This window comes from Gymnoscopelus microlampas (genome assembly GCF_963454915.1).
Source record: "Gymnoscopelus microlampas genome assembly, chromosome: 3".
NCBI lineage: Eukaryota > Metazoa > Chordata > Actinopteri > Myctophiformes > Myctophidae > Gymnoscopelus > Gymnoscopelus microlampas.
The window spans coordinates 12,966,425-12,994,235 of NC_139940.1; the positions used below are offsets into that span (position 1 = coordinate 12,966,425).

At 44.5% G+C, this 27,811-nt stretch overlaps 1 protein-coding gene across 4 annotated transcripts in view; it reads right to left on the reverse strand.

The window, feature by feature from the left end:
• Nucleotides 1–253: 253 nt before the first annotated feature.
• Nucleotides 254–27,811, reverse strand: part of ddr1 (discoidin domain receptor tyrosine kinase 1) — a 66,400-nt gene continuing 38,842 nt past the window's right edge. The window contains exons 8-20 of one of the 4 annotated variants that reach the window (XM_084053704.1): nt 27,491–27,677; nt 18,579–18,828; nt 17,513–17,680; nt 16,175–16,231; nt 14,032–14,198; nt 10,186–10,390; nt 7,948–8,025; nt 6,276–6,595; nt 6,051–6,178; nt 4,831–5,028; nt 4,280–4,547; nt 3,924–4,073; nt 254–3,327 (exon numbers count right to left, since the gene is read on the reverse strand). In XM_084053704.1, the coding sequence (XP_083909830.1) occupies nt 3,187–3,327; nt 3,924–4,073; nt 4,280–4,547; nt 4,831–5,028; nt 6,051–6,178; nt 6,276–6,595; nt 7,948–8,025; nt 10,186–10,390; nt 14,032–14,198; nt 16,175–16,231; nt 17,513–17,680; nt 18,579–18,828; nt 27,491–27,677 (2,317 nt within the window). In that variant the 3' untranslated portion in view covers nt 254–3,186. Of the gene's footprint in view, nt 3,328–3,923; nt 4,074–4,279; nt 4,548–4,830; nt 5,029–6,050; nt 6,179–6,275; nt 6,596–7,947; nt 8,068–10,185; nt 10,391–14,031; nt 14,199–16,174; nt 16,232–17,512; nt 17,681–18,578; nt 18,829–27,490; nt 27,678–27,811 lie in introns of all 4 variants that reach the window. The other 3 variants (XM_084053703.1, XM_084053705.1, XM_084053706.1) reach the window with 3 other exon arrangements.

Genomic DNA, 27,811 nt, shown 5'->3' on the forward strand with positions numbered 1-27,811 from the left:
TTCTGTGAATGGTTAGCTAGACAGAGTTCTTTCAGAAATAACGCCCCACCTTCACCGAACAATCAAATTCTGCCATTGTGATTTGCATATCAAAAACTCAAGGAACTAGTAAATTAGCTTTGGCTAAAATACCCAGACAAGATAATTCAGCTTTCATGAAACCGATTCATCGCTAATCCTGGCTAATTTAAGCCAGGATAGGTGCTAAATCCAGGCTTAACCCCTAATTCTGCTTTCGTGAAATAGGCCCCAGGTTACAATTGTATTTGAAAAGGTTAACTTTATTAAAACAACTACAAAAATAGACAACACAATGAATTACAATGGCATCAAGGTAGCAAGCTTTTCTACAAAGAAACAAGAGACCCCCAAAATGTAACGAAGAGTTTTCCATATATTAGTGAAGGAAATGAACAATTCTGTCATTTAAAAAAATATGTACACATCATTGGGTTCAGCTTTTCAAAGACACAAAAGGACAAAATAACAGACATCAAGGAGTGTCCAAGTACATACAGTATATTCATAAAAATATGGGTTTATCTGAAGTACAGTGTATCAAAAATGATCAATTGAGAAGCATACTGTATTGAAATGGCTCAGGCCATTCCCACTCATTCAATCAGAAAACATTGATTACTTGATTTGTTACTCATTCTGGACTTATTAGCATTTCTGTACAGTCGGTAAGATAGGTTCTACCGTGGTCAGTTTATTTATTAGATGGGATTATGAAGAGGTTTGTGTTGCTATTTCCAGTGGTGGAAAGTACATATAATCAAGTACTGTACTTAAGTAAAAGTTTGAGGTATTCTTCACTTCACTGGAGTATTTTCAATGTTCATACTTTTACTTCTACTCCACTACATCTCTTTTTTTATTGTACTTTTATACATTTTGAAAAGTTGTGAAATGAGACATTCTGCATATTTTGATGCTAATAGTTTAGTACTTTTACTCAAGTATAGTTTGAATACCGGACTTTTACTTGAAAGTAGTATTTCTACTTTGTGGTATTGCTACTTTTACTTAAGTCAAAACATTTTAGCACTTCTTCCACCACTGGCTATTTCACCAAACTCAGGACTACCAATATTTATTAGTTAACCAATGCTACAACCTTATAAGAACAAAAAAAAAAACGTTTTTAATTCAGTAATACATTTGAATGAACAAAATTAGATTATTATAGTTATGAGTCAACACCTCAATGCTGTCGCTGATTTAAGAGCATAATGGTTTCGAACAATCAAATGATGAAAAGATGTCATGGAAGTAAAAAAAACAAACAAAAAAACAACATTTACATCCATTTGTTTGAAAATGCTTTGTTGGAGAAGATGTTTATCTCTGAAACATGTTCAGCACAAGCAAATTCAATTCCACATTGACAGGCATGTTACACATCAGAGAAGAATTATTCAGCTCGGCCAGGGATACAGGATTTTAAAGTGCAGCTGGTAGTGGAATTTTAACATCTATCCCTGTGTCTGGGTCAGGGCCAGATCCATGCATTTCCAAAACTCACATCTGAGCAGGTGCATCTCCTAATGTCTCCTTTCTTCTGCCCTAGGGGGCAGTATTGTCTCTTGTTTCGGGGGAAAGAGTCATTCCAGTTTGCTGGTCATATTGCCAGTGGCAGTAGCAGATCTCTGTTCAGTTTCACGTTCAGTTTTCAGGTGTGGGGACGAAGGCCCAATGTTTTGGCACCAGAAAGACAGTTCTCTCTGTGGCTCAGAGTTAGGGCTCACAATAAAGTGATCTGTGATCGGGACTTTTTTTCTTTTTTTCGCAGCTCCCAGACCACGTGCAGGGAGTAGTCTGGTTTAAAATGGCTGTTAATATAGTGTAGTTGATTCCTCTTCAGCTTGAATGAGAGACAACAAACACCACAACCCCATCACAGAAAGAGGAGTCTAAAGTATTCTGGTCATCATTACAGTTACATTTTAACCATTTGGCTCTTTTGTAAAGCAACTTGTCTTGGCTCTGTGACTTTCTCAGGGATGTTTCAACACAGGAGCAAGGGATTGAACCTTGGACCTTTCCATTACAGGACATTCACTTGAACCGCTTGCCCACCCTGTTACCCTATCCACATTGTTACACATTATTCTGCTATAACTACAGTTATAACTGTGGTATTGGATGCTCTGTAGCTACAGGGAAACCATGCTGAGATGTAGAGTTGGGCATGAGGGGAAGTGGAGGGGGAATTGTTTGCAGGTAACTAGCAACATGTGTCACTGATGAACAGAGACTGAGGGGGCTGGAGCTGGGAATAATAATGGTGTACAGTAGGCCTACTCATACTGTAAATACTAAGACAACAAACCCTTGTACTGTATGTGCACTGTCCCCTGTAGATGACAAGGTGTTACATGAAATGCATGAGGCAACAGAAATGTATACATATAAAGTTACACCATCACCTGTAAAAAATAAAAACCCTTATTGTTGTATTTCAAATGTTTCGTAGTATAGGTCATTCACATAGTTTTACAAACTCTTAATCTGCTATTTTGCTATCAAAGTACAAGCATTTTCCATCCTTTTTTGCTTTCATTCAGCATCTGTTAAGCCCTCTAACACACATTTTACAGCATTTAATGTTAGTCGTACGTGTTAAGTCAGCTTATGTGAAAAATAAGAAACTAGAATGCCTACGCAGACTGCAGCCCACCACCTACCATTGTGTCTCATTCATTACCAAACGTAGCTCCACTATTAAAGGTTAAAGGAAGGGGGGGTTAAGCTTATTTTATTTTAAGCTTAACAAAGCAAAGGTGTCCCTTGTCAATAAGATCAGATTTACATGTCAAATCGTGACATGTTGTTTTTCTTTTGCAAGGGACATTGTCGTACTATGTAGTACAACATGAAGCTTTAGGTTTGGTTTCAGTTGGGTTGGGAAGAGGGGTGGGGTTAGGCGACTATCGAAAACCGAACCAGCGGCGTCTTAGCCCCGTCCGCCCCGGGAGATACAAAAATATACAAGCAAGCAAACCTGCTCCCAGCCCCTCTCCTCCTGTACTGCTGTACATCACCGCCACCGGTTTCACACATTCAGCCACCAGCCCCACTATAGCCCCCCTCTCCACTCTCTATATAGCCATTCCTCTTCTCTTCTTTATCATATTCCCTCTCTCTCTCTCTCTCTTTCTCTCTCTTTCCCTCAGTCTATCGCTACACCATGTTCATGGCGTCCTCGGTGAGAAAGGAGTGGATGTGTACGAAGGAGGGGCGGAGCTTGCAGTCTCGGTTCCAGCAGCTCAACATGAGCTCATAGAGACCCTGAGGACACACAGCTGGACGACTCAGATACACCTAGAGGACAGACAGACAGACAGACAGACAGACAGACAGACAGACAGACAGACAGAGTAGGGGATACGTTACTTAAAACATCTTTCAACCTGGTGTCCCTATTTAGTCATGATATGCATACATTGTCTGATAGCGAAACAAAGTATAAAATAGGGCTAACTCAAAGTTTTGTTTTCTACATGATTGTTGGTAATTGTTAAGAACTGTAATGTGCTATAAACCACAATGACAATAATCTTGACAACTTTGACTTGAATAGACAGAGAGAGAGAAAAGGAGAGAGAGAGAGAGAGAGAGAGAGAGAGAGAGAGAGAGAGAGAGAGAGAGAACAGAGGGAAAGAGAGTAAGAGAGAGCAAAAGGCAAAGAGAGAGGGGCAGGATTGTGTGTGTAGTGCACTGCTTCTCAGTGGTCCTTGGGGGGGTTTCTGGTGGGTCCAGCAAAATTTCTGATAGTGAGTGACCAAATGGACCCTTAGAGATCTGTAACTCAGAGAGTGTACAAATGGAACCAAACACTTCCAGAGTTATAAGGGTCTGCAGCCTAATGCATACCAAACTGGGGGTAAATCGTTTAAGAATCCTCTGGTGTCGTGTACCTGTCTGCCGTGGTCCCTGAAGAACTCTCCAGCGTTGTCTATGACCTGCTCATCTGTCAGGTTGGAGTACGGCTGCTCCTGACACACACTGAGCATCTCCCACAGAGTCACACCAAACGCCCACACGTCACTGGCTGTGGTGAACTTACCCTGTAAAACGCACGATGAACTATTTATTATCATCATCACTGATAGTATGAATTTTTTTTACACTCACTCACACACACACACACACACACACACACACACACACACACACACACACACACACACACACACACACACACACACACACACACACACACACACACACACACACACACACACACACACACACACACACACTCCTGTCTCACCATCAGTATACACTCCCAGGCCATCCATCGTATGGGCAGCACTGCTCTGCCCTGGATCCTGTAGTAGTCTCCAGCGTAAAGGTTCCTGCTCATCCCGAAGTCTGCGATCTTGATGGGCCGCTCGCCGCCCCTGTCCTCGCCACTCTCCCCCCGCTCGCCCCCCACCAGGCAGTTACGGGTGGCCAGGTCCCGATGGACGAAGTTGAGCGAGGACAGGAACTTCATCCCCGACGCGATCTGACTCGCCATGGCGATAAGAGCTGGGTAGCTGTGAGAGAGACGGAGCAAGGGAAGGTAGGAAGGAAGGAAGGGGTAGTGGGACAATAATGTGGATTACTATAAAAGCCAGGTAAATGGAAATGATAGAAAATACATTGAAAAGGAGCTTCAAAGAGCTTCAAGGAGAAGCAGGGGGAGGGCTAGTTTGGTGAGGTACAGGTTTGTTTGTTTGTTTGTGTGTTTATGTTCATACGAGTGCATTCTGATGTGTGTGTGCACGTATGTTCCCGTGTTCATGTGCACATTCATTTGTGTGTGTGTGTCAATGTTACCTGATAGTGGGGGTGTTGTGCGATGGACCGCTCTTGTCCAGCAGCACGCGGTGGGACAGGTACTGGTTGAGGTCTCCACACTCCATGTACTCTGTGACCATGCAGAGAGGATCGCTGCTCACACACACACCCAGCAGACGAATGATGTTAGGATCCTTCAGACGAGACAGGATCTTCACCTCCTTCAGGAAGTCATTCCTGAGACAGAGAGTGTGTGAGAGAGAGAGAGAGAGAGAGAGAGAGAGAGAGAGAGAGAGAGAGAGAGAGAGGGAGAGAGAGAGACAGGGAAAGAGAGAGAGGGAAAGCGAGAGAGAGAGAATCCATCAGCAAAGAAAATCGCTCAAACTTGATGCATATCAGAAACTTTGTAGCTTCGCAGAAGAGAGTGCTTGGGGCGGCTGTAGCTGAGTGGGTAGAGAGACCGTCTGCTAATCAGAAGATCACCTGTTCGCCTCCCATGTCTACGGGTCGAAGTGTCCCTGAGCAAGACTCTTAACCCCTAACAGCTCCTCCCCAGCACTCATCATGACCATCTGAGCAGCCATCAGCTGGGTGAAGCTGAGACCGAAGGGGATTAACAAAGATCCCCGCTTCCCCTCACGTAGTCGTCTCATGCTCACATTCCCGGCTCACTCACATTCTATGTCTCAGGTGCTTCTCTTGTTTACTACTATCACTGATCAATCCCTTGTTCCCTTATGGAAAATTAGTCGGCAACTTATTTGGGCGCACATGCTAATTTGCCAAAACGGTCTTGGTTATGGAAAATCGCTTTAGGACTTCTTGAGGTGGACAAACATGAGGCAAATCAATGACTGAATTGGCTCTTAATTGCCTTGAAAACTGGCCAATACTCTCCCAAACACTTGTGGTCTGCCCACTAATGCTTAAAAGTAAGGAGAAATGAGACAGACGTGAGGTTTTAGAGAATGGACAAAGTAAGGGGAGGGTGAATGGGTGAAAGAGAGAGAGCACCACCCCCTTTCTAGAGCAAAGCAGCTGAACACATCACGTTTGATGGGAAACAACATGAATAAGCAGTTCTATCACTCCTAAATGACGTACAGTAGCTGACTACAGGCTTGTGAGAACATGCAGACCCACATCCCACAAATGCTGCACTTGGAATACTTCCAGGACCCAAGATAGTGATAAAAAACAATGGTATATATTGGGCTGTGCTACACACAAACACACACAAAGTAGTTGGCGCTACAGACCTGGCATTCTTTGAAGCGTCGGGGCGCAGTATTTTCACAGCCACCAGCAGGGGGCGACCTTTCCTGACATTGAAGGGAAACTCCAGGTTGGGCAGGTCCTGAGGATTCTCGATTTCACACAGGTGTACCTTTCATGGCAGATAATAGACGCTGTTATACTGCAATAACACGTGGACACACACAGACTCACACACGCACACACACACAAACAAAAAAAACACGTACCTCTCCGAACTGGCCCTCTCCCAGCTTCTCCTTGAAGACCAGTCTCTGTCGTGGCAGCTCGGGAAGGGGGGGGCAGACGGCCGAGGTGTCCGCCACGGGGCTTGATGAGTTCGAGGAACAGTTGGCAGCGGCGGCAGCAGCAGGCACGGCATATGTGTTGTTTCCGCTCACCCCCTGCAGGCTCACGATGTCGGCCTCGGCGTAGTGTGGCACGCTGGGGGGAGACAGCGAGGGGTAGGGAGGTGCACCGGGGTAAGGGGGCGGCTCCTCCTGGTGCGTGAGGGGGAAGCTCTTCTCCAGGTCTCTGTCCACACCGCAGGCTGCACCAGGAGGAAGGGAGGAGAGAGAGAGGAGTAGGAAGAAGAGATGGAGAGACAGGTGGCGGGGTCGGAAGAAGAGATGAGAAAATTGGTGAAGGAAGAGGGTGGGAGTGGGTGAACAGAGGGAAGGGAGGCGCAGAGTGAAGGAGGACATGGGGAGAGAGAGACAGAGACAGAGACAGATGGAGGCAAGATTGATGAGGAGAAAAAAAGAGAGAGACCGACAGAGAGAGGGCGAGATAAAAGGTTAGTTTGACAGACGGGGGAAAATATAAACAAATTGAAATAACCATCTGTCTTTCTCTAAAGCTGTCTTGTAAATGTGAGACAATCACATCCCACTGTCAGACAAACCGCTACTGCCGATAGATTTAGTGTTTTAAAACAAAACAGTAGTTACCTGGAGATGGTGAGTGACGTGAGCTCGTTAAGTAAAAGTGAGTGACAGGAGGGGTTGTGGTGAAAGTCATACGCATGCAAAAATGAAACTGTTAAGACTGCACTATCTTTGCTGCTCCACACTTGACCTTCAAACGCAGTAGTGCTGCTAGGAATGATTGTTGTCTTGGAAGCACTTGGCTGCTAATAAGCAAGTATAAGCAAGTAGAAGGGCTACACGATTATGGGAAAAACTATAATTATCTTGCTGGATTTTGTGATGTTTGGGGAACAAAGCTAGCCTCTTTCATGTTTCATCAAAGTTTGGACTATTTCCAACTAAGCAGACATTCTGACTTCAGTGGGATATTGTAATTATGACTATATGTCAATAGTTAAGTTTATTCAATGTGGAAATTCAAATCTCCACATTATCATAATGCGCACTATGAATTGTGCAGCTTTTATAGGTAGGGACTTCTTACGGAGCCCCTGAAGGGACATTAGAAGGTAGATTTATTTTAGGGGTAGGATTATTTAAAAAAAGCTGTTGGTTTCTTTATTTTCCAGGGTTTTTTTTTTTTAAGGGTGCAGGAAAAAAAAAGTTGGCGAAAATGTTTTTATGTGGGTGAAAAAAAACTTTTTAGATGGCAGAAATTAAAAATAAGTGTGTGAATTTTTATTTGTCATGTTGATTTTTATTTCTCTTAAGTTTATCTCGTTCCCACGAGTTCGTAACTCGAACTCATGCGAACACAAAATAAACCTACCCCTAAAAAGAATCTACCTACTGTCCCTTCAGGGGCTCCGTAGACTTTTACGCAAAATTAAATGTTTTCATATTAATTCAAGTCGATAATCAATTGCTGGAAACAAAATTGCAATAAACAATTATACAGAAATGTACTTCTGTGCATCCCTACTAGGTTTAGGAGCCCAACCTGACTGCGTTCCCCCAGCTGGAGGTGTCTTACCCTGGGGCACATTGAGGCTCTTTTCCTGAGCCTGAGTGTTGCTGGGGAGGGCTATGGGCCACGCGCCTTGTCTGTGATCTGACAGGAGCAGGTGATAGGCTGGGTTGTTTAACAGCAAGGCTGGGAGGGTACACACACACAACATACACACACAACAAAGCATGGACACACAAGGCCCCAGGCATTGTACAGGCACACAAACAGGTGATATGGTTTATACACGCAGCATACAAGGCGGCGAATAAGGCACAATACCACGCAACACAACACAATGCAACGCAACACAATACAATACAACACCACGCAACATTGCATGACACAACGAAACACAAACAAACACAATGCAACACAACACAACACAAAACAACACAACGCAACATGGCACGACCATACAACACAAATGAACAAAACACAACACAATACATAATGCAACCTGGCACAACAACACGACAAGGCAACAACGCGACAACATCACGCAACACAACACAATTCAAATGACAAGACAGCGCAACACGAATAAGCACAACACAAACAAATTATAACACAACCATCATTAGCAAGGCAATGTTAGCAATAACAGCATATCCATCACAGTACAACAGAGAAAGGGGGTGGGGGTAGTTGCATGAACACATGGACCACAGAACACAACAGAACAGAACAGGAGAGCATAGCAAGGAACAGGCAAGGTTAACACAACAACTCAGGCCAGGACCAAAAAAACATAACAACAAAACCTTAATGGATGAAATGATGTGTGAGTGACTTTTGTTATTCCAAACTCTTACAGGCGCCTGGTAAAGACAGCATGCCCAACGTCCTGCGTCGCCACTCGCCACCCCCCCCTTCCACACACACACACACACACACGCACGCACGCACGCACGCACGCACGCACGCACGCACCCACCCACACACACAGCTTCTCCGCCTCCCTCTCTCTCTTCCTCTTGCCCTCTCCTGGAGAACAATAGGTCTTTTGTGCCCTTTTCAGCTCAGTGCTTCTCCCCGGAGACCCTGCTCCTCGCACATTATTTGGTTTCATTTCGCTTAATTGTTTTGGTATTGTGAAATGCATTCTCTCTCTCTCACACCACCTCTTTCTTCACATGCATGCCACATTTCTTCCTCCTCCCTTCATTATTTCTGCCCCCCCCCCTCAACAATAGCCCCGGCGCAAACACGCAAACAATGTGTCAGTGGAGGAACAGACCGCGGCGGTTACTCTTTTGTATACAGTTTAAGGTTGCGTGTTCTCATGACAAGTCAAAGCGACTGTTGATTCTGCGGTGCACAGTGACATGTGGAGGGTTTTACAGTAACTTTGCATGTTGTAGTAGACTGTCACGCTACTGAAAAGCATGTGAGATTTGCCGACTGCACTGCTGTGCAAGAACACACGACAATTCAGCAATCTTAGATGTATATGTCAATCCTACTGATGCTATCTGTTCTTAACCCATTAAGACCTGGAACTGTGTCATTTTTAGATTTGAGCTAAAAAGCATTATTTTACACTTTGGGCTATTCAAAAATAGCAGATATACAAGCTCGTAGCGCGGCACCGAGTGCCACGCTACGAGCTTGTAGATCTGCTATTTTTTTTAAATCGTGAAAATGTGTGCATATCTTTGAATATAAATACTTTTAAAGCGAACATTTTTAACTCAAATCTTTGCTTCTGGGGGTCCCTGGAACAAACTATTTTGATGGCGGTCCGCGGCCAAATACATATCATTTTGGGGGTCCTTGGCATGAAAAAGATTGAGCACCACTGATATAGAAGCATACGTTTTTCAGAATACTGTTGAGATTTAGGAGACATGTAGAATCGGCTTCAGGTCTCAATGGGTTAAGTACATTTTGACCTTGTGTGTGTGTGTGTGTGTGTGTGTGTGTGTGTGTGTGTGTGTGTGTGTGTGTGTGTGTGTGTGTGTGTGTGTGTGTGTGTGTGTGTGTGTGTGTGTGTGTGTGACAGCCAGAGTCTCACACTACACACAAAACTTTGATGGGAGTGGACTGCCATATGAATGTAAGTATGTAAGTAGTAGCATGTAGTAAGCACACATTACATTGTGTGTGTGTGTGTGTGTGTGTGTGTGTGTGTGTGTGTGTGTGTGTGTGTGTGTGTGTGTGTGTGTGTGTGTGTGTGTGTGTGTGTGTGTGTGTGTGTGTGTGTGTGTGTGTGTGTGTGCGTGCGTGCGTGCGTGCGTGCGTGCGTGTGTGGTGTGTCCTTACCAGTGCTGTCTCGGTGGTCCCGTGGTCGTAGCAGGGCGCTGGGTTCCTGGTATTCGCCCTCTCCTCCCTCCCGCTCGCGGTCGTCAGGGAAGGTGTGTATCCGTTGGTAGCGGCTGGAGTAGCTGTGTGTGTTGTTGATGACCACGTTGTCCGAGGGGACGGACAGGTGGACGCGGAGCTCATCGCTCGACAGACTGCCCTGGGCCTGGAGGGTGAGGAGGACAGAGGCAGTTACTCTATGAGAGTGGTTTTCAACCAGTGGTCCGGGGACCACCAGTGGTCCTTGAGAGAGTACCAGGGGGTCCCCAGCAAAATTAGTTCATAGCATCACAATCATTTTTAACCACTTAGCTTAGGCTATTCAAAAATAGCAGATATACAAGCTCAAAGCGCGGCACCGAGTGCTTGTATATCTGCTATTTTTGAAAATCCTTGAAAAACTGTGCATATCTTTGATCATTTATATTTTTTAAAGCGAAAATTAACTGATGTCTTTGCTTCTGGGGGGTCCCTGGCACGAAACATTTTCAAATGGGGGTCCTCGGCCAAATGTACATCAATTTAGGGGTCTTTGGCATGAAAAAGGTTGAAAACCACTGCTCTATGAGATGTGAAGGCACATTTGGAAGAAATGTTCACCTGAATGTGAAACGTTTATGAACCCTGTGCCCTGGTTGGTGCCTCGGTGCAAATAAAAAACAAATGAGTACAATATTGCTTTTCAGTTTTTCAGTGTACATACAAAATTAAATATACTGAAACAGAGAAGAAAACATAGATGGGGTGGGAGAGAAATAGAACTGCGTGCAGGACTAAATGACAACTTGAAGCTTGAACCTGAAAATGTAATGTTATGAAAGCACTGCCTCAATCTAATTTTCAACTGGGTTGAAATTAGATATCTCAATCCATTTCAGACATAAGCATTCTTTTATTGTGAACAGTGCTGAACAGGCCTTTAGTGCAGCTGTGTACGAATTGGAGCATTACCTATAATCAGTACAGAATCTTCTCAAAGGTATGTTTTTCAATATTACTACAAATTATTTTTTCAATACTGAGTGCTCCTTTTAAAATCTCTTCACACGATTCAATGTGGATGAAACTGTGAGTGATTTCTTTCATTTCTTTTGTACAAAATGCATTCAACGATTATAGCATTAAAAATTCCTGAATACCTTTCTCACTCAAATTCAACCATGAGCAATACTGAATTCATCTACCTTCACCGATTGACCGACTAATTGACGTTTTTATTGACAAAATGCATATACAGTTCATGAACATAATATTTGTACATATCCGTTAAAAGGATAAAACATAATGAAGCTCAATCTCCATTGTGCTTTCCTTTGAATGTGTGTGTGTGTGTGTGTGTGTGTGTGTGTGTGTGTGTGTGTGTGTGTGTGTGTGTGTGTGTGTGTGTGTGTGTGTGTGTGTGTGTGTGTGTGTGTGTGTAAAACTGGACTGTGTCACTCATTTCAAATCTGCTTCATTTAAAGGACCACTTCACCCATTTTCAACCTATTTTCATATACATGGACCTCACCCATGCTCATTATAATATGACATCATTGGTAGGCAGGTTTGGTCATTTAAAAAAAAAACTTAATTAATGTGAGAACAATGGCTTCTATTATAGCATGCTAACTTTCCAGGAATAGAAAGCCTGCAGTTTCTATTAGCTTGGTGACGTCACTGGTAGGCGGATTTCTGAACTGTCCACAGCCCTCCTCTGAGACACAGACCGAGTAGACGAAAATGTTATCATATTATTATGAGCATTAGTGAGGACCATTTATATGATGATTAGTAAAAAAAAAAAAGAAAGAAAAAAGTTATTCAAATTGTGAAAATCTGTTATGTAAATTAGATCAACTACAGTTGATTTCAATCTCAGTAGGAGACCCACTATGAGGTGTGCTATTTCTTTTATTAGTTATGTAATTTACATCACCAGCACCTCATTACATTACAATTTCATTACCATCCACAGTATTAAAGGGGACTTTTTAAGCACATTTGGAATAATGTTATATAAAGATAGAGATTACATCTAGAGATGCATCTAACCTGCTGTTGGTGTTTTTAATTAGTGTCAAAGTATTGCTATTGGGGGAAGACTAGTGCTGCCATTTTGGTTGAAAGATCAGATGTTGAGAAATATTTTCATTGTTTGGGTAGTTTTGGTGCCAAGCTGCATGTTGCTACAGAGAACTGTGTGAAGAGTTTTTAAAAAATGATGAGAATGTGTGTGGGTAGCACAGGGGTAAAGTTCCTGTCCATCACCGCGGAGACTGGGGGGTTCGATTCCTCTACAGTGCCCCCAGCTTGGCCGGGTGCTCCAACAAACACAATTGGCTGTGTTTGTGGGCGTGAAGACGGCAGGATCTCTGGCGCTGCACTACTAGAGACTCATGCATTTTCCCTATCCTTAGGCTTTTCAATTGTATGTTTTCTTTTATATATTTTATACATGTGTTCCAATTGCTGTGCCGCACTTTTTAACCCATTAAGACCTGGAACTGTGTCATTTTTAGATTTGAGCTAAAAAGCATTATTTTACACTTTGGGCTATTCAAAAATAGCAGATATACAAGCTCATAGCGCGGCACCGAGTGCCGCGCTACGAGCTTGTAGATCTGCTATTTCTGAAAACCGTGAAAATGTGTGCAAATCTATGAATATAAATACTTTTAAAGCAAACATTTTTAACTCAAATCTTTGCTTCTGGGGGTCCCTGGAACAAACTATTTTGATGGAGGTCTGCGGCCAAATACATATTTGGCCGCAGACCCCCAACATATTTTGGGGGTCCCCGACATGAAAAAGATTGAGCACCACTGATATAGAAACATACGTTTTTCAGAAAACTGTTGGGATTTAGGAGACATGCAGAATCGGCTTCAGGTCTCAATGGGTTAACTCCTGTTTTGAAAAGTGCTGTATAAATAAAGTTGTTGTTGTTATCATTACATGTTGGTCGGAGCGCCTGTTCGACAGGGAGCTGAACTCTTCACTGTGAGGTGAAAAGAAGCTGGCAATGCCTTGTGTATCAGAGGATACATGAGGTTGTCTACACACACCCTCCCCAGAACAAACAGTAGGGGTCAGCAGTGACAGGCTAGGGACTATACAACACAAATTGGGAGAATTGGCAATGATGTGATTGATGTAAAATAGGGAAGAAATGCTTGTAACCTACAGTATTGTCAAAAAAAAAAAATACAAAACTGTCTTTGACACATACCTATACATTCATCGGTTTACTACAGTAAATAGAAATGTTTTTGTCCATATACTACACATACACCAGAATACAAGAACAAAGAGAGAACTTGAAATATCACTAATGAGCTCCCCAGATACCAGAAACAATGTCAAGCCTGGCCAGGCTTGCTTTATGGAAATCAGCAGTGCACTTGGAACACATTCTTCTCAGACTCACATTGCTAAGAGTACCTGTTGTATCATTTTCAAGTGAATACCACCAGACAGTACTCAAAGCAAGGGCGGTTCTGATGCCTGAGCACCTGAAAGCTGCTGTTTCAAAGCAGATGGGGCTGAGGCGGTTATCTCACCAGCTGTCTGGCTCTTGTCTTTGTTTGGCTCTGCTGTCCTCAGCAAGCATCAGTCGATTCGATCGACTGAGGCTAAATACCAGTTCTATCAGTCTGCATACTTACAGTACTAAGCATGGACAATAATACATGCTGTTGCTAGGTATGTGTACTTGACCTTCAATTAGACACACACACACACACACACACACACACACACACACACACACACACACACACACACACACACACACACACACCCACCCACCCACCCCTGGATTCTCACCTTGCCTAGTATTTTTTTCCAGTACTGCCTCCATAGAATGACAGCTATAACAGCCAGTAGCAGTAGGATAATCCCCACCAGGCAACCAATCAGAATGGCGGTGTTGCTGCTGTCATCCTTGGCTACTGGAAGTCCTGCCCTTGGAGTCCCGGAGGCAAAGTTGGGCCCTGGAGAATGTAAAAACGATAAATAAAAAGGGAAAATGCCTCAATTGCAGGTATCGTTACTGCTTTGCATGGGAAAAAAGGGAATCGTGTGAATGACAGTAGTTTTGCATGTGCTCTTAGCCTCAAACTCTTTGTAACTGGCTGTTTGCAAGTGAGCCAAAAACTGACACACATTCAACGGTCATGCTTGTTCTAACTCGCTCTGCATACGAGCGTCAGCTAAAATGATGGTGAAAATGTCAATCCAACTCAGTGTATGTTCGTACATGTACAAGGGTTTGTGCCAGGATCGAGTTCAAGGTTCAAAGTTTTTTATCGTTACATCTCGTGTATGGATAGATAAGAGTACATTTATTTTGGTCTGGTTCCTGAGACATTGTAGCAGCAATAATAATAATCATCATAAACATATAACAGTAGCAGTGTTAAGACAGTTGGTCTGTTGGTCAGCGCTTAAGGTGCTTGAAGGTGCTGTGTGCAAGGTTTCTACTCCTAAGTTATAAACATCTATTTACATGTACAGTGTACTCTGACAGAAAGTCCAGGATCCAGCTGCACAGGCCCGGGGTTGAGTCCTAGGTTTCTTAGCTTGGTGTTGACTCGAGTCTGGAGGCAACTGTGGTTTTGAACGATGAGCTGTAATCTATAAACAGCATTCTCACGTAGGCGTTCCTCTTCTCCAGGTGGGAGAGGGCAGCGTGCACTGCAGTGTTGTGTCTATGGCGTGTGTTAACGTGCCATCGATGCGTCTGAGTGCATTAGCAGCACCGTCTGCATGGTGACAAAGTCCCCATGCCACACCCAGATAGCTTCATCAGGCTTAGCGCGTGTCTGATGTGGGATTGTGTGCGAAAGCACGCATCCAGTATGCATGGTTCATACCACGGCGTCTCTCTCAAAGCCCCTGCACTGCTGGGAACAGAATGTGCATGCAGTGTAAATCTGTGCCTCTCAGCAGCCCTTGGAGTGAGTCCGATTTATATTATTAATTTGGCGACTGTTGTTATTTCTCCCCCCGTGAAGGTCAAATGTGCCGTTTCATTAGAATGAGGGATGAAAGGGTTTCCTTGCTATAGTTTGGCATAAACTTAAGACCATAAACATAGCTCGTAAAAGAAAACCCAAGTCTAACTGGACTAATGCTGGTAGGGTTGTAATATAAAGCTTAGTTAACAGGACCCCTGCACAAAGACATAAAGACACGCATGCATGCGCGTGCACACACATACACACGCACACATTCACATGTATATTTACAACAAACACCCATTCATTTAGTCATGAATAGGCACATGTACATACACATACACACAGCTATGCATGTACATACCTGAGCACAAACACGCGCGTGCGTGCGCACACACACACACACAACCCCACCCCCACCCCCCCCACCCCCCCCACACATACACACACACACACACACACACACACACACACACACACACAGTCTCTCAGCCCAGACTGCATGAGGGTGGTTGAAAAAACCCAAACACAGCCGGTCGACCACAGTCAGTAAGAGGAAGATCCAAAGCTCTGTACGCACCACACAGAGACATTTTAGAGTTCTGTTATTGTCTGGATGTGTCAAACGGAGCCTGGGTTCCTAAGAAACATGCAGTGCGGGGAGACCACAGGAAGCCCAGCTGTTATTGTACATAAATATAACATGCTATAGCAAAGTGTTAGCAGCAAAGGGTTTGTTTCCCCTGTTATGTCTGTATATCTTTAAACCCCAGCGGGATGGAGAAGGAGTGCCAGACGCCTCCTCCTCCCCTCCCCTCCACCTCCTGCTCCAATAAACCTCCCTAGTCTCTGCTGAACAGTGGGACACTTTTAAGATGCTGGACGGTGGCCAAAGTGGACGTGCTGTACTTCAACCCATCTCACTTGTCCCTCTCAATTCATCCGCCTCCCACCCACTCTCTCTCTCTGTCTCTCCCTCTTTTTTTCTTTCCTCCTTTTTTCTGTCTCACCTGAAAGCGTGCCGTTAGCCGGGAGGTCCGAGGTCATGGGGCTGGATGTGGGGGGGTCTGGAGGAGTAGCGAGGGATGGAAAAAGGAGGGGAGAAGGTGGAGTGGATGAGAAGAGAACTGAATGATGAGGAGGAGGACTCAAGAGGAGGGTGTGGAAGAGGGGAGGAATGGAGTGAATAGCATGAGTCTGTCTAAATACATGTAGAGGTATGAGTCACATATATTTAATAGGCAGACATTCTTGTGCAAGCGATGGTTACTTGGTCAGTAGCAAGCACTTTGCCTTTAGCATTTGCCACATTGCCTAAAATTGTTTATTACAAAGAATTAGAATATTCCCACATACATTTTTGTTGAGTAATCACTAGAAGACATTTTGAACTGGTATTCATTTTGTCAGCTTGACCTCTAACTGCCTCATGTGAACACGATTAAATGGCAGCATTAGCATAACGCCTACACTAACTGATGCTAACTAGTTGGCCGTCTCGCTGACAACCTACCAATAATATAGAATAAATGTACTGGTGTAAATGTTTAAACTCTCTTTATAGAGTCCAAGTCATTCTGTGCTCCTCTGAATGAGAGTTTCAGTACTTTGCTTCTCTATAGAAGTGCTTTGGTTTGACCCATGGGACCCGGTGACCATGACATGTTGAATAGACGTTATTCAGACTGCAACATGATTAACATCTTAAGTGGGCATTTCTGGGTACAAGAGGGTATTTCTGTAGGGAGAGAGTTTGCACAAAAGGAGCCACATCTGTCACATTACATCTCCGCTGTGAATAGGCTATATAACGCTGGAATGAGAGACTGCTTCACACAAATCATGAGTTGAAACTTCATGACCTTTAATATTCTGCCAGTATCGCCTTGTCCTTTCCGTACAATGAGCTCCCTGAGATAAGCATCCGGCAGTGAATGTAGGTAAAGATTGATGGAGTGAAGGCTGACTGGAAGCCCGGAGGATTCGGGAGCGTGTGACAACATGAATGTGTGTGCGCGCGTGCATGTGTGTGTGTGTGTGTGTGTGTGTGTGTGTGTGTGTGTGTGTGTGTGTGTGTGTGTGTGTGTGTGTGTGTGTGTGTGTGTGTGTGTGTGTGTGTGTAGGGGGGGGGGGGGGGGGGGGTGGCGGGCTCTTTGGTACTGGTGGCTGCATTTGGCACTGAGCTGAGACATCGTGCCCACAATCCTATTACTCAGGAGAGGAGATATACAAAGAAAGAATGATGGATAGGGCTTTGTGCGTGTCATTTCACGGTTAACAGCAAAAGGATGAGAAAAAGAGGAGGAAGACAGGAAGAGGAAGAGGAGCTGGAGCAGATTAGAACTTACCGTAGGGGCCGGCGGTGGTGTTGGAGGAGTTGTCGCTGGGCGAGGGGACAGAGGACAAGGTGGGCAGGACGGGGGGACGAGGAGGAGCAGGGGAGGTGGTGGGGAGAGCCGGAGGAGCAGGATGAGGAATATGAGGAGGGGTGTCGGTGACGCCCTCTCCAAATGGCTCTGAGAAAGATGAGAGAGAAAGAGAGAGAGAGAGAGGGGGGGGGGGGGGGGGAATGGGATTCAAAGAGAGAGGAACAGTTAAAGATCACATGAATATGCCTCATCATAAACACTGACCAATTATCAACATGGCAGTCACCCACAGAGCAGATAGAAGATGATGAGCAACACGTCCTCAGGTTAAAAACTTTATTGACACCAATCAAAAAACATTGGTGACCACTGAAGGTCGACCGACTGAAACGTCACCAATGTTCTTACGGCGTGGCTCTGAGTCTAGAAGAAAGACTCTGTCTGTCTGTCTGTGAGTCTTAGGCCTACTCCCCTTTCTGTATATGGGGAGTTAGGTCATGATTCAAGGAATCCAGGGTACACATATCATTCATTGTCCTTTTTACGGTTCAAGAGTTATATGGCCCGTAAACGTGACACGGCCTGTTAAGGCGCCACCATGAGAGCGATTTGAAATTTGCCAAACGGTCCAGCGGTGCCCAGGATTAGCTGTTTACAGACAGACAGACTCACGGTCAGACTCACGGGAGGGTAAACATAATCCCTTGCCTCGCCCGTTCTGGTCTGGCGGGGATAATTAGTATTAACAAATTGATCATTTTTTGGGGCGCCGATAGCCAAGTGGTTGAGGCATGTACCACATAGGCTCTGACTGCCTGTCGGACCTTTGCTGCATGTCATTCCAGGTCTCTTTCTCCTGTTTCCTGTCTCCCACCCCCTAACCTTTGCCCTTCTTCTTCTCTCCTCTCTTCTCTAAATACAGTGTCTATTTCTAGGTAGCACCACATAAAAGGCTCCTTGTTTCAGTCAACCACAGAGTGAAACCTCAAGCCACATTCTGAAACCCAAAGATCTCCCTTCCCCACAGTTCCTCCGTTCACCCTACCAGAGGAGAAGGAGATCTCGCTGATGAGGAGCCAGCGGTCGGCAAAGAAGAACTTGCAGAGGAGGATCTTGGCGGGGCGGCCCCCCAGCGGCAGGGAGATGGGCCTTGACGACGGGTCCTTGAGGTCCCCCAGGGGGACAACCAGCGTGAGCGGTGGAGACGACCATGGCTGCAGGAGCTCCGGCTTGAACTGGCACTCCACTTTGCTGAAGACGCGCACGCCCTGTGTGTGCCGGTTGTTGCTGTGCACCTGGAGAGTAAGAGGAGGGAAAAAAGGGCAGGAGGTGGTCAGGAGGAAGTAAGGAATTTTAGAAATCAGGCTGCATAAGTAATTACGAATATGGTTTATGTTTTTCCTCCTTTTAGAGGAGTAGTTTTTATATTTGAAATAAAGACAGAAGTGAATTTGAAAGAAATAAGGGGATTTGAAAAGTACAGGACTTAGGCGGTGGCAGGTTTCTCAAGACAGCAGTTGATACATTGTTTCTCTTTTGCGTTGAACGTGAATACAAAAAGAGTGAAGTCAAAAAGGGGTTGGGTCTTTAGAGGTTGGTGCCTATAATGAATAACATTGACAGAGATTTGTGCTGGTCTGTAGTACTCACAGTTAAATCACCTTCCAGCACTATGCACCTACACTAAACATTGTTTGGATTCAAGGATTCAACATGATATTCTCACACCGATAGATAGCTGATAGTGTGAGATTGAAGTAAAATGAAGTAAAACCATAATAGCATGTGCGCGACACACAGATGCACAATACCATCAAACCACGCCATTCCCATTGAAAAGCATTGGCAGAATCCACCCTCATTAGGTAGAATTTAACTTTGGTGTGACCGTGCCCTAAAGGCCTTTTATGCCTTAAGAAAATAACTTTGAATTCAATTAAATGTGCTATACAAATAAACGTGCCCTGTCTAAACAGATGCCAGTGTCAGATAACACTGGCAATGATGAAATGTCATCATGCAGTGTTTTTTCTGATCCACTCTCCTGTTTTAAGTTTGGATCGCTCATAATGCAATGTACTCCAAACTCAAAGCATTTGTAGTTTGCTTCCAATAGCCGGTTCACCTAATCCTCTCACTTCAAACAAACCGCTTCAGGTTTACGTTAGAAGCTCAGACCACCTTTCCTAGGCAGGCCAATTGTTTGATCTGCAACCACATTTGGCTGGGGTGTCACGTTCTCTAACCTAACCGAACTAGAAAGGTAAATGCCCCAGGGTTCAGTTCAAGCACACCAAGCCAGGCAGGTGTGTTAAGTCTGATAAGATTCCACATTGATCAACAACACTGCCCGTTGTAATTCACGGCTACACACGCCTGTATGTTCAGTACTGCTAAATTCACTCCAGCAGCGATATTCTGCTCCCACGTTCTGAGAGTACGGCGAGGTTCAATGCAATGTCTATGGTGAGGAGTGGCCGCCGCTTTCCCCACTACAGCAGCAGGCGGAGCCAGCAGAAAGCGGAGAGGCAAAGTTGAGAAAAGCTAAACTTTGCCGCCGCTGTTGTGCAGCGAGACAGAGCAGCAGCCAACCAGAAGCGCACTGTGGTCTGAAACAGCCGTGGACTGGAAGTACACAGTCAGCACCACTTGAGAAGGAGATAAATAGACTACTGTATGGAAGTACTGAATATTGATTAAAAAAAATGTTACACTAGCAGTTTTAGATGTTCAAGCAAATTACATGGCATATTTCTTACCTAAAATCTATACATTGTCTAGAAACAAGCTGCCAGAGCGGAGCACTAGGTGTCTGTACTTCTCCTCCCTGCCTATGAGCTCTCCTGCCGCGCACAGCTACTGGCTTTGAGCCACCCGAAACAACAGAGCCCATGGCGGACCACAACCTCCTTATTTATGTGGGTGTCACTCGGACATGCCGATTTAGCGGAAAAAATGTTGTGGTAGAAATCGCTGCCACGGCTGGTGTGAATGCAGCGTTAGGGTTGAGCTCAAGGGCCTTTTGAAAACATGTGGGAAACTTTTAATTGACAGTTTGTTTGCTTGTAATGTACAGGAGCGTCAGGGAGGGATTCAATTAATATGTCAAATGAATAACCCATTTTTATCCCGTTGCTTGTAATTGCTTTGGCATGATTGTGAGCTGGGTAGTACTACAAATGAGGAAAATTTGCATGGAAGAAAGAGGCAGCAAAGAGAGAGACAGAGTAAGGAAGAAGAATGAGGGATAAAGTGATAATGAAGAAGAAGAGAGGAGAGGAGAGGAGAGAGGAATACATCATTTCTGTTTATACAAGCAGGGTACGACTGCGCGAGAGAGAGAGAGAGCATCCCATAAACGTCCTTGTAATATATGAGGCATCGGTGTGACTATACACAATGAGAGGAGGAAGAAGGTGGGCGGAAAGAGGGATGGATAGATGAGGGAGCAGGGAGACAGGGAAGAGAGGAATGGGGGGGGGAAGATGAATGGCTTATGTAACAGGCATTCGAGCATCCGCATTTATCAGGAGGTGGGGATTGACAAAAGGCAGTCCTGATTAAACAAACAGCGGAACTTGCGCCTCATTAAATTTCTCCTTATATACACTGTATCTTCCTGTCTTTCAGTATGAAGCGTTTAGAGACTGCAAAGCTTAGTAGGAGCGCTAAAAATAACCCCTGAGCTACAGTGTATACAACTCAACCACCATGTATTCCTCTGTTCGCTTGTTCTACACTAGTCGCTGCTGTTTCCTGAGCAGGGAACAAAGACACAATAAAGTTGAGTTGTTGCAGCCTACCCAGCATCTATTTTTACTGCCATTTATATCTTGTGAGGCTGCTACAGCGTGTTTCGCAAGTGAAATGGCATATATTATACAGTACCAGGCAGAGGACAGCATGAGAAAGTAATACAAATAAAGTGATATACTCTACGTGTGTGTGTGTGTGTGTGTGTGTGTGTGTGTGTGTGTGTGTGTGTGTGTGTGTGTGTGTGTGTGTGTGTGTGTGTGTGTGTGTGTGTGTGTGTGTGTGTGTGTGTGTGTGTGTGTGTGTGTGTGTGTGTGTTGCAGGGAGATATAGCCTAAACGTAAGCGGAGAGAGGTGCGGGGAACCAGATGGAGCACATAGTGAGCAAAGCGAAAGGTCAAAATGAGAGCCGTGAGAGGCAGAAGGAGTTAAGGGGGGAAGGAGATGGCTGGAACTGGTAGAATTAGCAGCCATGTCTGCTCACTCTGCTGCAGGGGAACAACTATAAATGAAAGAGACAGGAGGTGGACGGGAAAAGGGTGGGCGGAATAATAATGGTAGTGGTGGGTGGTATAGAGCTAATAGTAGCGCTCCTTCACTTTCTAGGGCTGCAGGTATAGATAGTGTGTGTGTGTGTGTGTGTGTGTGTGTGTGTGTGTGTGTGTGTGTGTGTGTGTGTGTGTGTGTGTGTGTGTGTGTGTGTGTGTGTGTGTGTGTGTGTGTGTGTGTGTGTGTGAGTGCGTGTGCGTGTGCGTGTGTGTGTGTGTGTGTGTGTGTTCATTGCTGGTGACCGGAAATCTTGTACTGTATGTCTAAAACCGTTACTTTTCAGGAAGTGGACAATTAATTGATCACTTTCAACCTGGCATCCATCTTTTAGGCATGTCATTCTAGATAAAAATGTTCAAAATCTTTCAAAAATAGCAAAACTAGCTGATCTACAAGTTCCCTTTTGTGCGACACTGTCATAAGACGAAGCATAAATTAGGGCATTTGTTTATGAAAAAAAACGAAATAATGAAATATGGACAGCTACGATTTGCTGGGCTATAGGCATAAATGTGAGTGATAGAGGGAGAAGAGGGAGATTATTGCACTGCTAACAGTGGTAGTCGTAGCCGTAGGTGGAGTTTCGATGTGATACACTTTCTTTGTGATTGAATGTTGTCTCCTTCATCGGGCTGCTGTGTTTGTTTGTTCTTTCCCTTTAACTGTGCTGATAAACGGCTGTGCCGATAACTTCATTCCGGGAACCGGTGCCAGTGGATAAGTCTTTCTCCTGCACAAGAAGCATTTCTGCCTTCCATAATCCCATCTGTCCATTGATTAGACTGTGCCTTCCATTTATTTGACTTGTTCTGTGTTCCTTTCTGCTCTATTCTCTCTTTCCCTATTCTTTTTTTTTTGTTCAAGGTTTCTTTATTTTATATTTTCACATACAGGTCAATAACAAAAGGCATACAAAAACAGTGAATGTGTGTTACCCCTCCCACCCCCCCCAAAGTTCCCGCTTCTCTTTCCCTATTCTAACTCTTCCTTATATACAGTATGCAATGTTGAGAGCTTGCGCAAAATAATTTTACCCAATCTTTTGGGTGAAACTGTTTTATCATTTACACCTCTTACAAGGTGATTCTGAATCTGATTCTGTTTGATCGAGCCTGTCTCTAGAGTTGGTTTATCCTTTTAGCATTCTTTTGTATAAATCTGTGCCACCGTGCCTTTTTTTGCAAACTGTTAATAAAAGAAAAAAAGTATTGAATCCATGTACAGCCATCATCTTCTGCCATCACTGTGTCTTTGCTGTGTATTTTCTACTCTTTCCTTTATTTTTTCACTTTGTTCATAAACTTTAATTCACCGTCATTCAAAATAGCCTCTTGGGTTCCTCCTTGTGTTGCGGCTTACGAGCCATGTTGTAACACTGGGGCTTAAATGGCAGAGAGGGCCAGTTGTGTTGTGTGCTGTAAAGGCTCCACTGTCATTAAGCTGACAATAGCTGCAGGACCGGGCTCACTAACACAAGCCACATGTGGACTAGCATGCACACACAAAGACCGCATAAATGCACGCGCGCATGTACGCACACGCACACACACACACACACACACACACACACACACACACACACACACACACACACACACGTACACATGTACAGTATGCTCGATCATACATGTACATGTATGCATGCGAGCATAACATATGTCTGTATGTATATAAATATGCACTTACATACATTTAAAACACACACGACACCAAGAGAACAGCTGTGCCAGATGTTGGAGTTGACATATAACCAATTCTATTTGACAGGAGATACAGGCGAGAGGAGATAGTGTAAGCCTGTGTGTGTGTGTGTGTGTGTGTGTGTGTGTGTGTGTGTGTGTGTGTGTGTGTGTGTGTGTGTGTGTGTGTGTGTGTGTGTGTGTGTGTGTGTGTGTGTGTGTGTGTGTGTGTGTGTGTGTGTGTGTGTGTGTGTGTGTGTGTGTGTGTGTGTGTGTGTGCACGTGTGAGTGTGTAGAAGGCAGTAAGGGAGGGGTAGGGGTTCTTTAATAAGTCTGCAGAGCCTGGGTAACCCACTACTCCTTCAGGGAGTACACACTGACCTGCACACCGCTGGAACACAGCAGAACATTGCGTTGCACTAGCTTCAGTTTATTTAACCACAAATCCATCTTCCGACCTTCAGAATTACTCTCCAGCACTTACTTTCTACACGCTTTTGTCTCCTGTGTGTGAATGCATCAAACAGCACTGAACAAATAGCGTAACAATCTCACAGGAACGACCGGAAAGGCAGACTAGCACAGTTTGTATCCAGAAATATTGTCGCTGTCGGACAGAAAACTTGTATGTCCTCAAAACCGTTACTTTTGAGGCAATTAAAAAAAAAGAACCTGTGTTCCAATGGATCTAATGTAGTTATTTAGTCACTCTTGTTAATACATTGATTAAATATTCTTATTACACGGCTTGGTTTCTGGATAATGACTGATAAGCTCAATAACAGACTGCTGTCTAATCAAAGGCTCAGAGCACCTGGCTGTGTTGCTTGATTTTGTGCCGTATCCATCATGACAGCCATATAAACAAACACACAATGCCAATTACAGCTAAACATTGCTCTCGAGAATGTTTTTGAAAACATTTGAAGCGAGAAACAGACAATGCAGGAACCAAAAATGTATTCTATTTGATCAACACTTCCTGTCGTTTTCCGAGGCGACCGTGTAGCACTGGACGGACGGCCGCACCTGGGTGTGTTTATTATTAATGGAATACTTTCATTACCGTTATCATTTTGTTGTTACTTTTGGGTCAATTTATTAATTAATGTATTAAGTTGCTGTGTAATAAGCGGGATATTTGACGGCGAGGCGGTCATTGTTGAGAAATAAACGCCTTCAGGATGATTAAACCCCTCGACTTCGCCTCAGGGTTTAATCATCCTGTCGGGTTTATTTCCCAACAATGACCGCCTCATCGTCAATTATCCCATGCATAAAAACCCATAGACATACTTAACCACTTTCAACCTGGTGTGCTTATTTTGAGCATGTAATAAAAAATAAATTTAAAAAAAGGCCGATCTACAAGCTCACAAATATGCCAAAATATCAAATATGAATGAAAACATAAAGATATTCAATATGGAGATACAAGTTTTCTGCCTGACAGTGACAATATACAGCTGTGTTGTTCTGGGAACTGCATGTACTGTACCCTACTCTAGTACTCTCCCTTTCTGTGCCTTAGCTTCCCTACTACTCCGTCCTAAGTGACAATGAGGAGAAATGTACTAAGAGGAGTGGACTGCCCATGTGTCTTTAAAAGACAAGACTGTGGAAACAAAATGAACCACATCTCGCTCAGGTACAGTACCTGTGAGGAAGAACCAGAACAGTGGCATAGAGACACTGTTCCCCATGAGAGAGGGACAGACTGTGAACACTTTTGTTTCCACGCAAACCAAGCATGACTCTGATCACTATGGTGACTACAATTATCATCAAGGGTAATTAACATGAGGTCCTTATCTTGAATAGGTCTACACACATCTGTAATAACTAGGTACAATTATCGTAGGCTAATGTGTCTCCTGTAAAAGAAAGCTCACCAGAAACGCATGATCAGAATCACAGTCAAGTGTAAGCCTTTGACTGCCAGGGGGTTAAAAGGACCTACGTTCCCACTTGGGAGAGAGATTAGACGCTAGTTAAGGAACAATATCAACAGCATAGAGCGACTGCAATTATCAAGCAATAGCAGTTATTAAAAGCTATTCTAGCTATTAAAAAAAGCTTTCCAACCAATCATATGTAATCATATAATTGATTACAATTATTACCGAAGGCAGCTTAAAACGGGCCCCTGTGGAAAAAGCAAGCCATGCTACACATGACACACACACACACACGCGCACGCGCACGCGCACGCGCACGCGCACACACACACACACACACACACACACACACACACACACACACACACACACACACACACACACACACACACACACACACAAACGCACAGACACAGTCTAACAGGTACACACTGGATTTGTTACTATGCTAAAGTCAAGTCTTTTGAGTGACAAGAGCTCAAAGGTCAGGTTTCTCCTTGGGAGCAAGATTAGAGGCAGGTTAAGGGAAGCCAGACCTGCAGAGACAAGAGCCAGAGTGAGGTTCAGGTTCCTTCCCCTCCATTTTGTTGATCGCGCGCGCGCGTGTGTGTGTGTGTGTGTGTGTGCCTGTGCGTGTGCGTGTGAGCGCGCGTGTGCGTGTGAGTGCGCGTGTGCGTGTGCGTGAGTGACATATCCGTTCTGCCAGGCCCAGTAAAGGGCACATGTCATCCAAGATTAGAGTGGGAAAAGTGTTAGGGGAAAAGGCAGGAAAAACAGGATAAAGTTTGGGAATAACACAGAGGCAGAGGAAGGTTATCTGGAATGATTGTAACCACTTAAGTCCTAAAGTTACTTTCGTAACCCCGGTTCTCTGACAATATTTTATAGTTGGTCAAATGATGTTGTCGTGCGGCGGAAATAGCCGATCTACAAGCTCACAACACATCACACTGCGACACGTCGTGAGCTTGTAGATATGCTATTTTTTTAATGTTCGCCTCTAAGTGACATGCCCAAAACTGGTACAACAGGGATTAAGTGCTAGCTGTGAAATGCTGGGGATGAAATAAAGACAACGAGCAGCACAGAGAAAAATAAAGCTGGCAGATAGTTTGGCTTAAGCATTGCATGAGTGCTGGGAAATCTAGGAGCAATTTTAGGGACTTTGAAAGGTGGAACCCATTCAAAACCTCAATACAGACACTTGAGGCCTGTCAAATATTACTCATCACTGATGAAATGAAATGTGACTGAATTAATTCACTGCAGGATAAGGGTATGTACTGTATACGGTGCCGGCTGTATCCCACGCCCTAAACCAACATTCCACGGCGTCTCCGATGAGACGACCCGGGCGGGATTCAAACTGGGTTTCCTCGCGTTAATAATCTCTCTGTGTTGCTTCACATGCTAACCCCAGAAACCACACGGATGCACAAACAGGCTGTGATGCAACTCAGTGGCATGCTGAGCGCCCTGGAGAGCACAGACGCAGAGTCCCGGGGAAAAACAACGGCAAATGAAAAAACAATTAAATGGTTTGGGTACAGAGAGATTCCAGACAGAATGGCCGTTGGGCTCACCACACGATGGGGATGGATGGAGGAGAAGATGAGGGGGTGGGGGGTGGGGGGTTGGTATCACAGCCATTGTTAAGAGAGACAGCTGAAAACAAGCCCAACTTTGTCTGCCATTGTTAGAGTTCATTGCAAGGTTCGCTGGCACAAGTTGCCCGAGATGCCAAGGACTGCTGCAGAGAAAGGCAACGATTTCAGTTTGTTTCTGGCCAATATACTGATAATAGGGCCACAACAACATATTGATCTTTTGGGACAAAGACCTTTGCACAAATCAAGTTAAAAGTTTTTAGGTGTGCTGCAGAAGGTAGATGGACAGACTTTCTCCCTCCCTCTCACACACACAAACGCACGCACGCACACACTTATATTCATATGCACACACAAAAACTAGCATGCATGTACACATACAAACTTGCTCTTTATCATACACGTACACCTCTTCTTCTCTCTCTCTCACTCTCTCTCTCTCTCTCTCTCTCTCTCTCCCCATCGCTTTACCTGCATGGTGTGAAAGACACGCGTCTTTTCAAACTGGAACTCGATGTCCACGCTGCCTAGCCCGAGGGTTTCCCGGCTCCAGCCAAGGTAGTCGTACCCGGGCCAGACCCTCAACTCCTTAGTCTGTGTGAAATCATCTCCGCCCAGGACCCCGTCACACAGCTGTCCCAGACCTCCAAACTGCATCCTGCACATAGAGATGAATATGGGTGAATACAGTAGGACACATACTGTATATATCGTTGCTGTCAGGCAGAAACCTCTTATCTCCATATTCTAACCTTTTGTGTTTTTTTCGTAATTAATGCACAAAAGCATCAA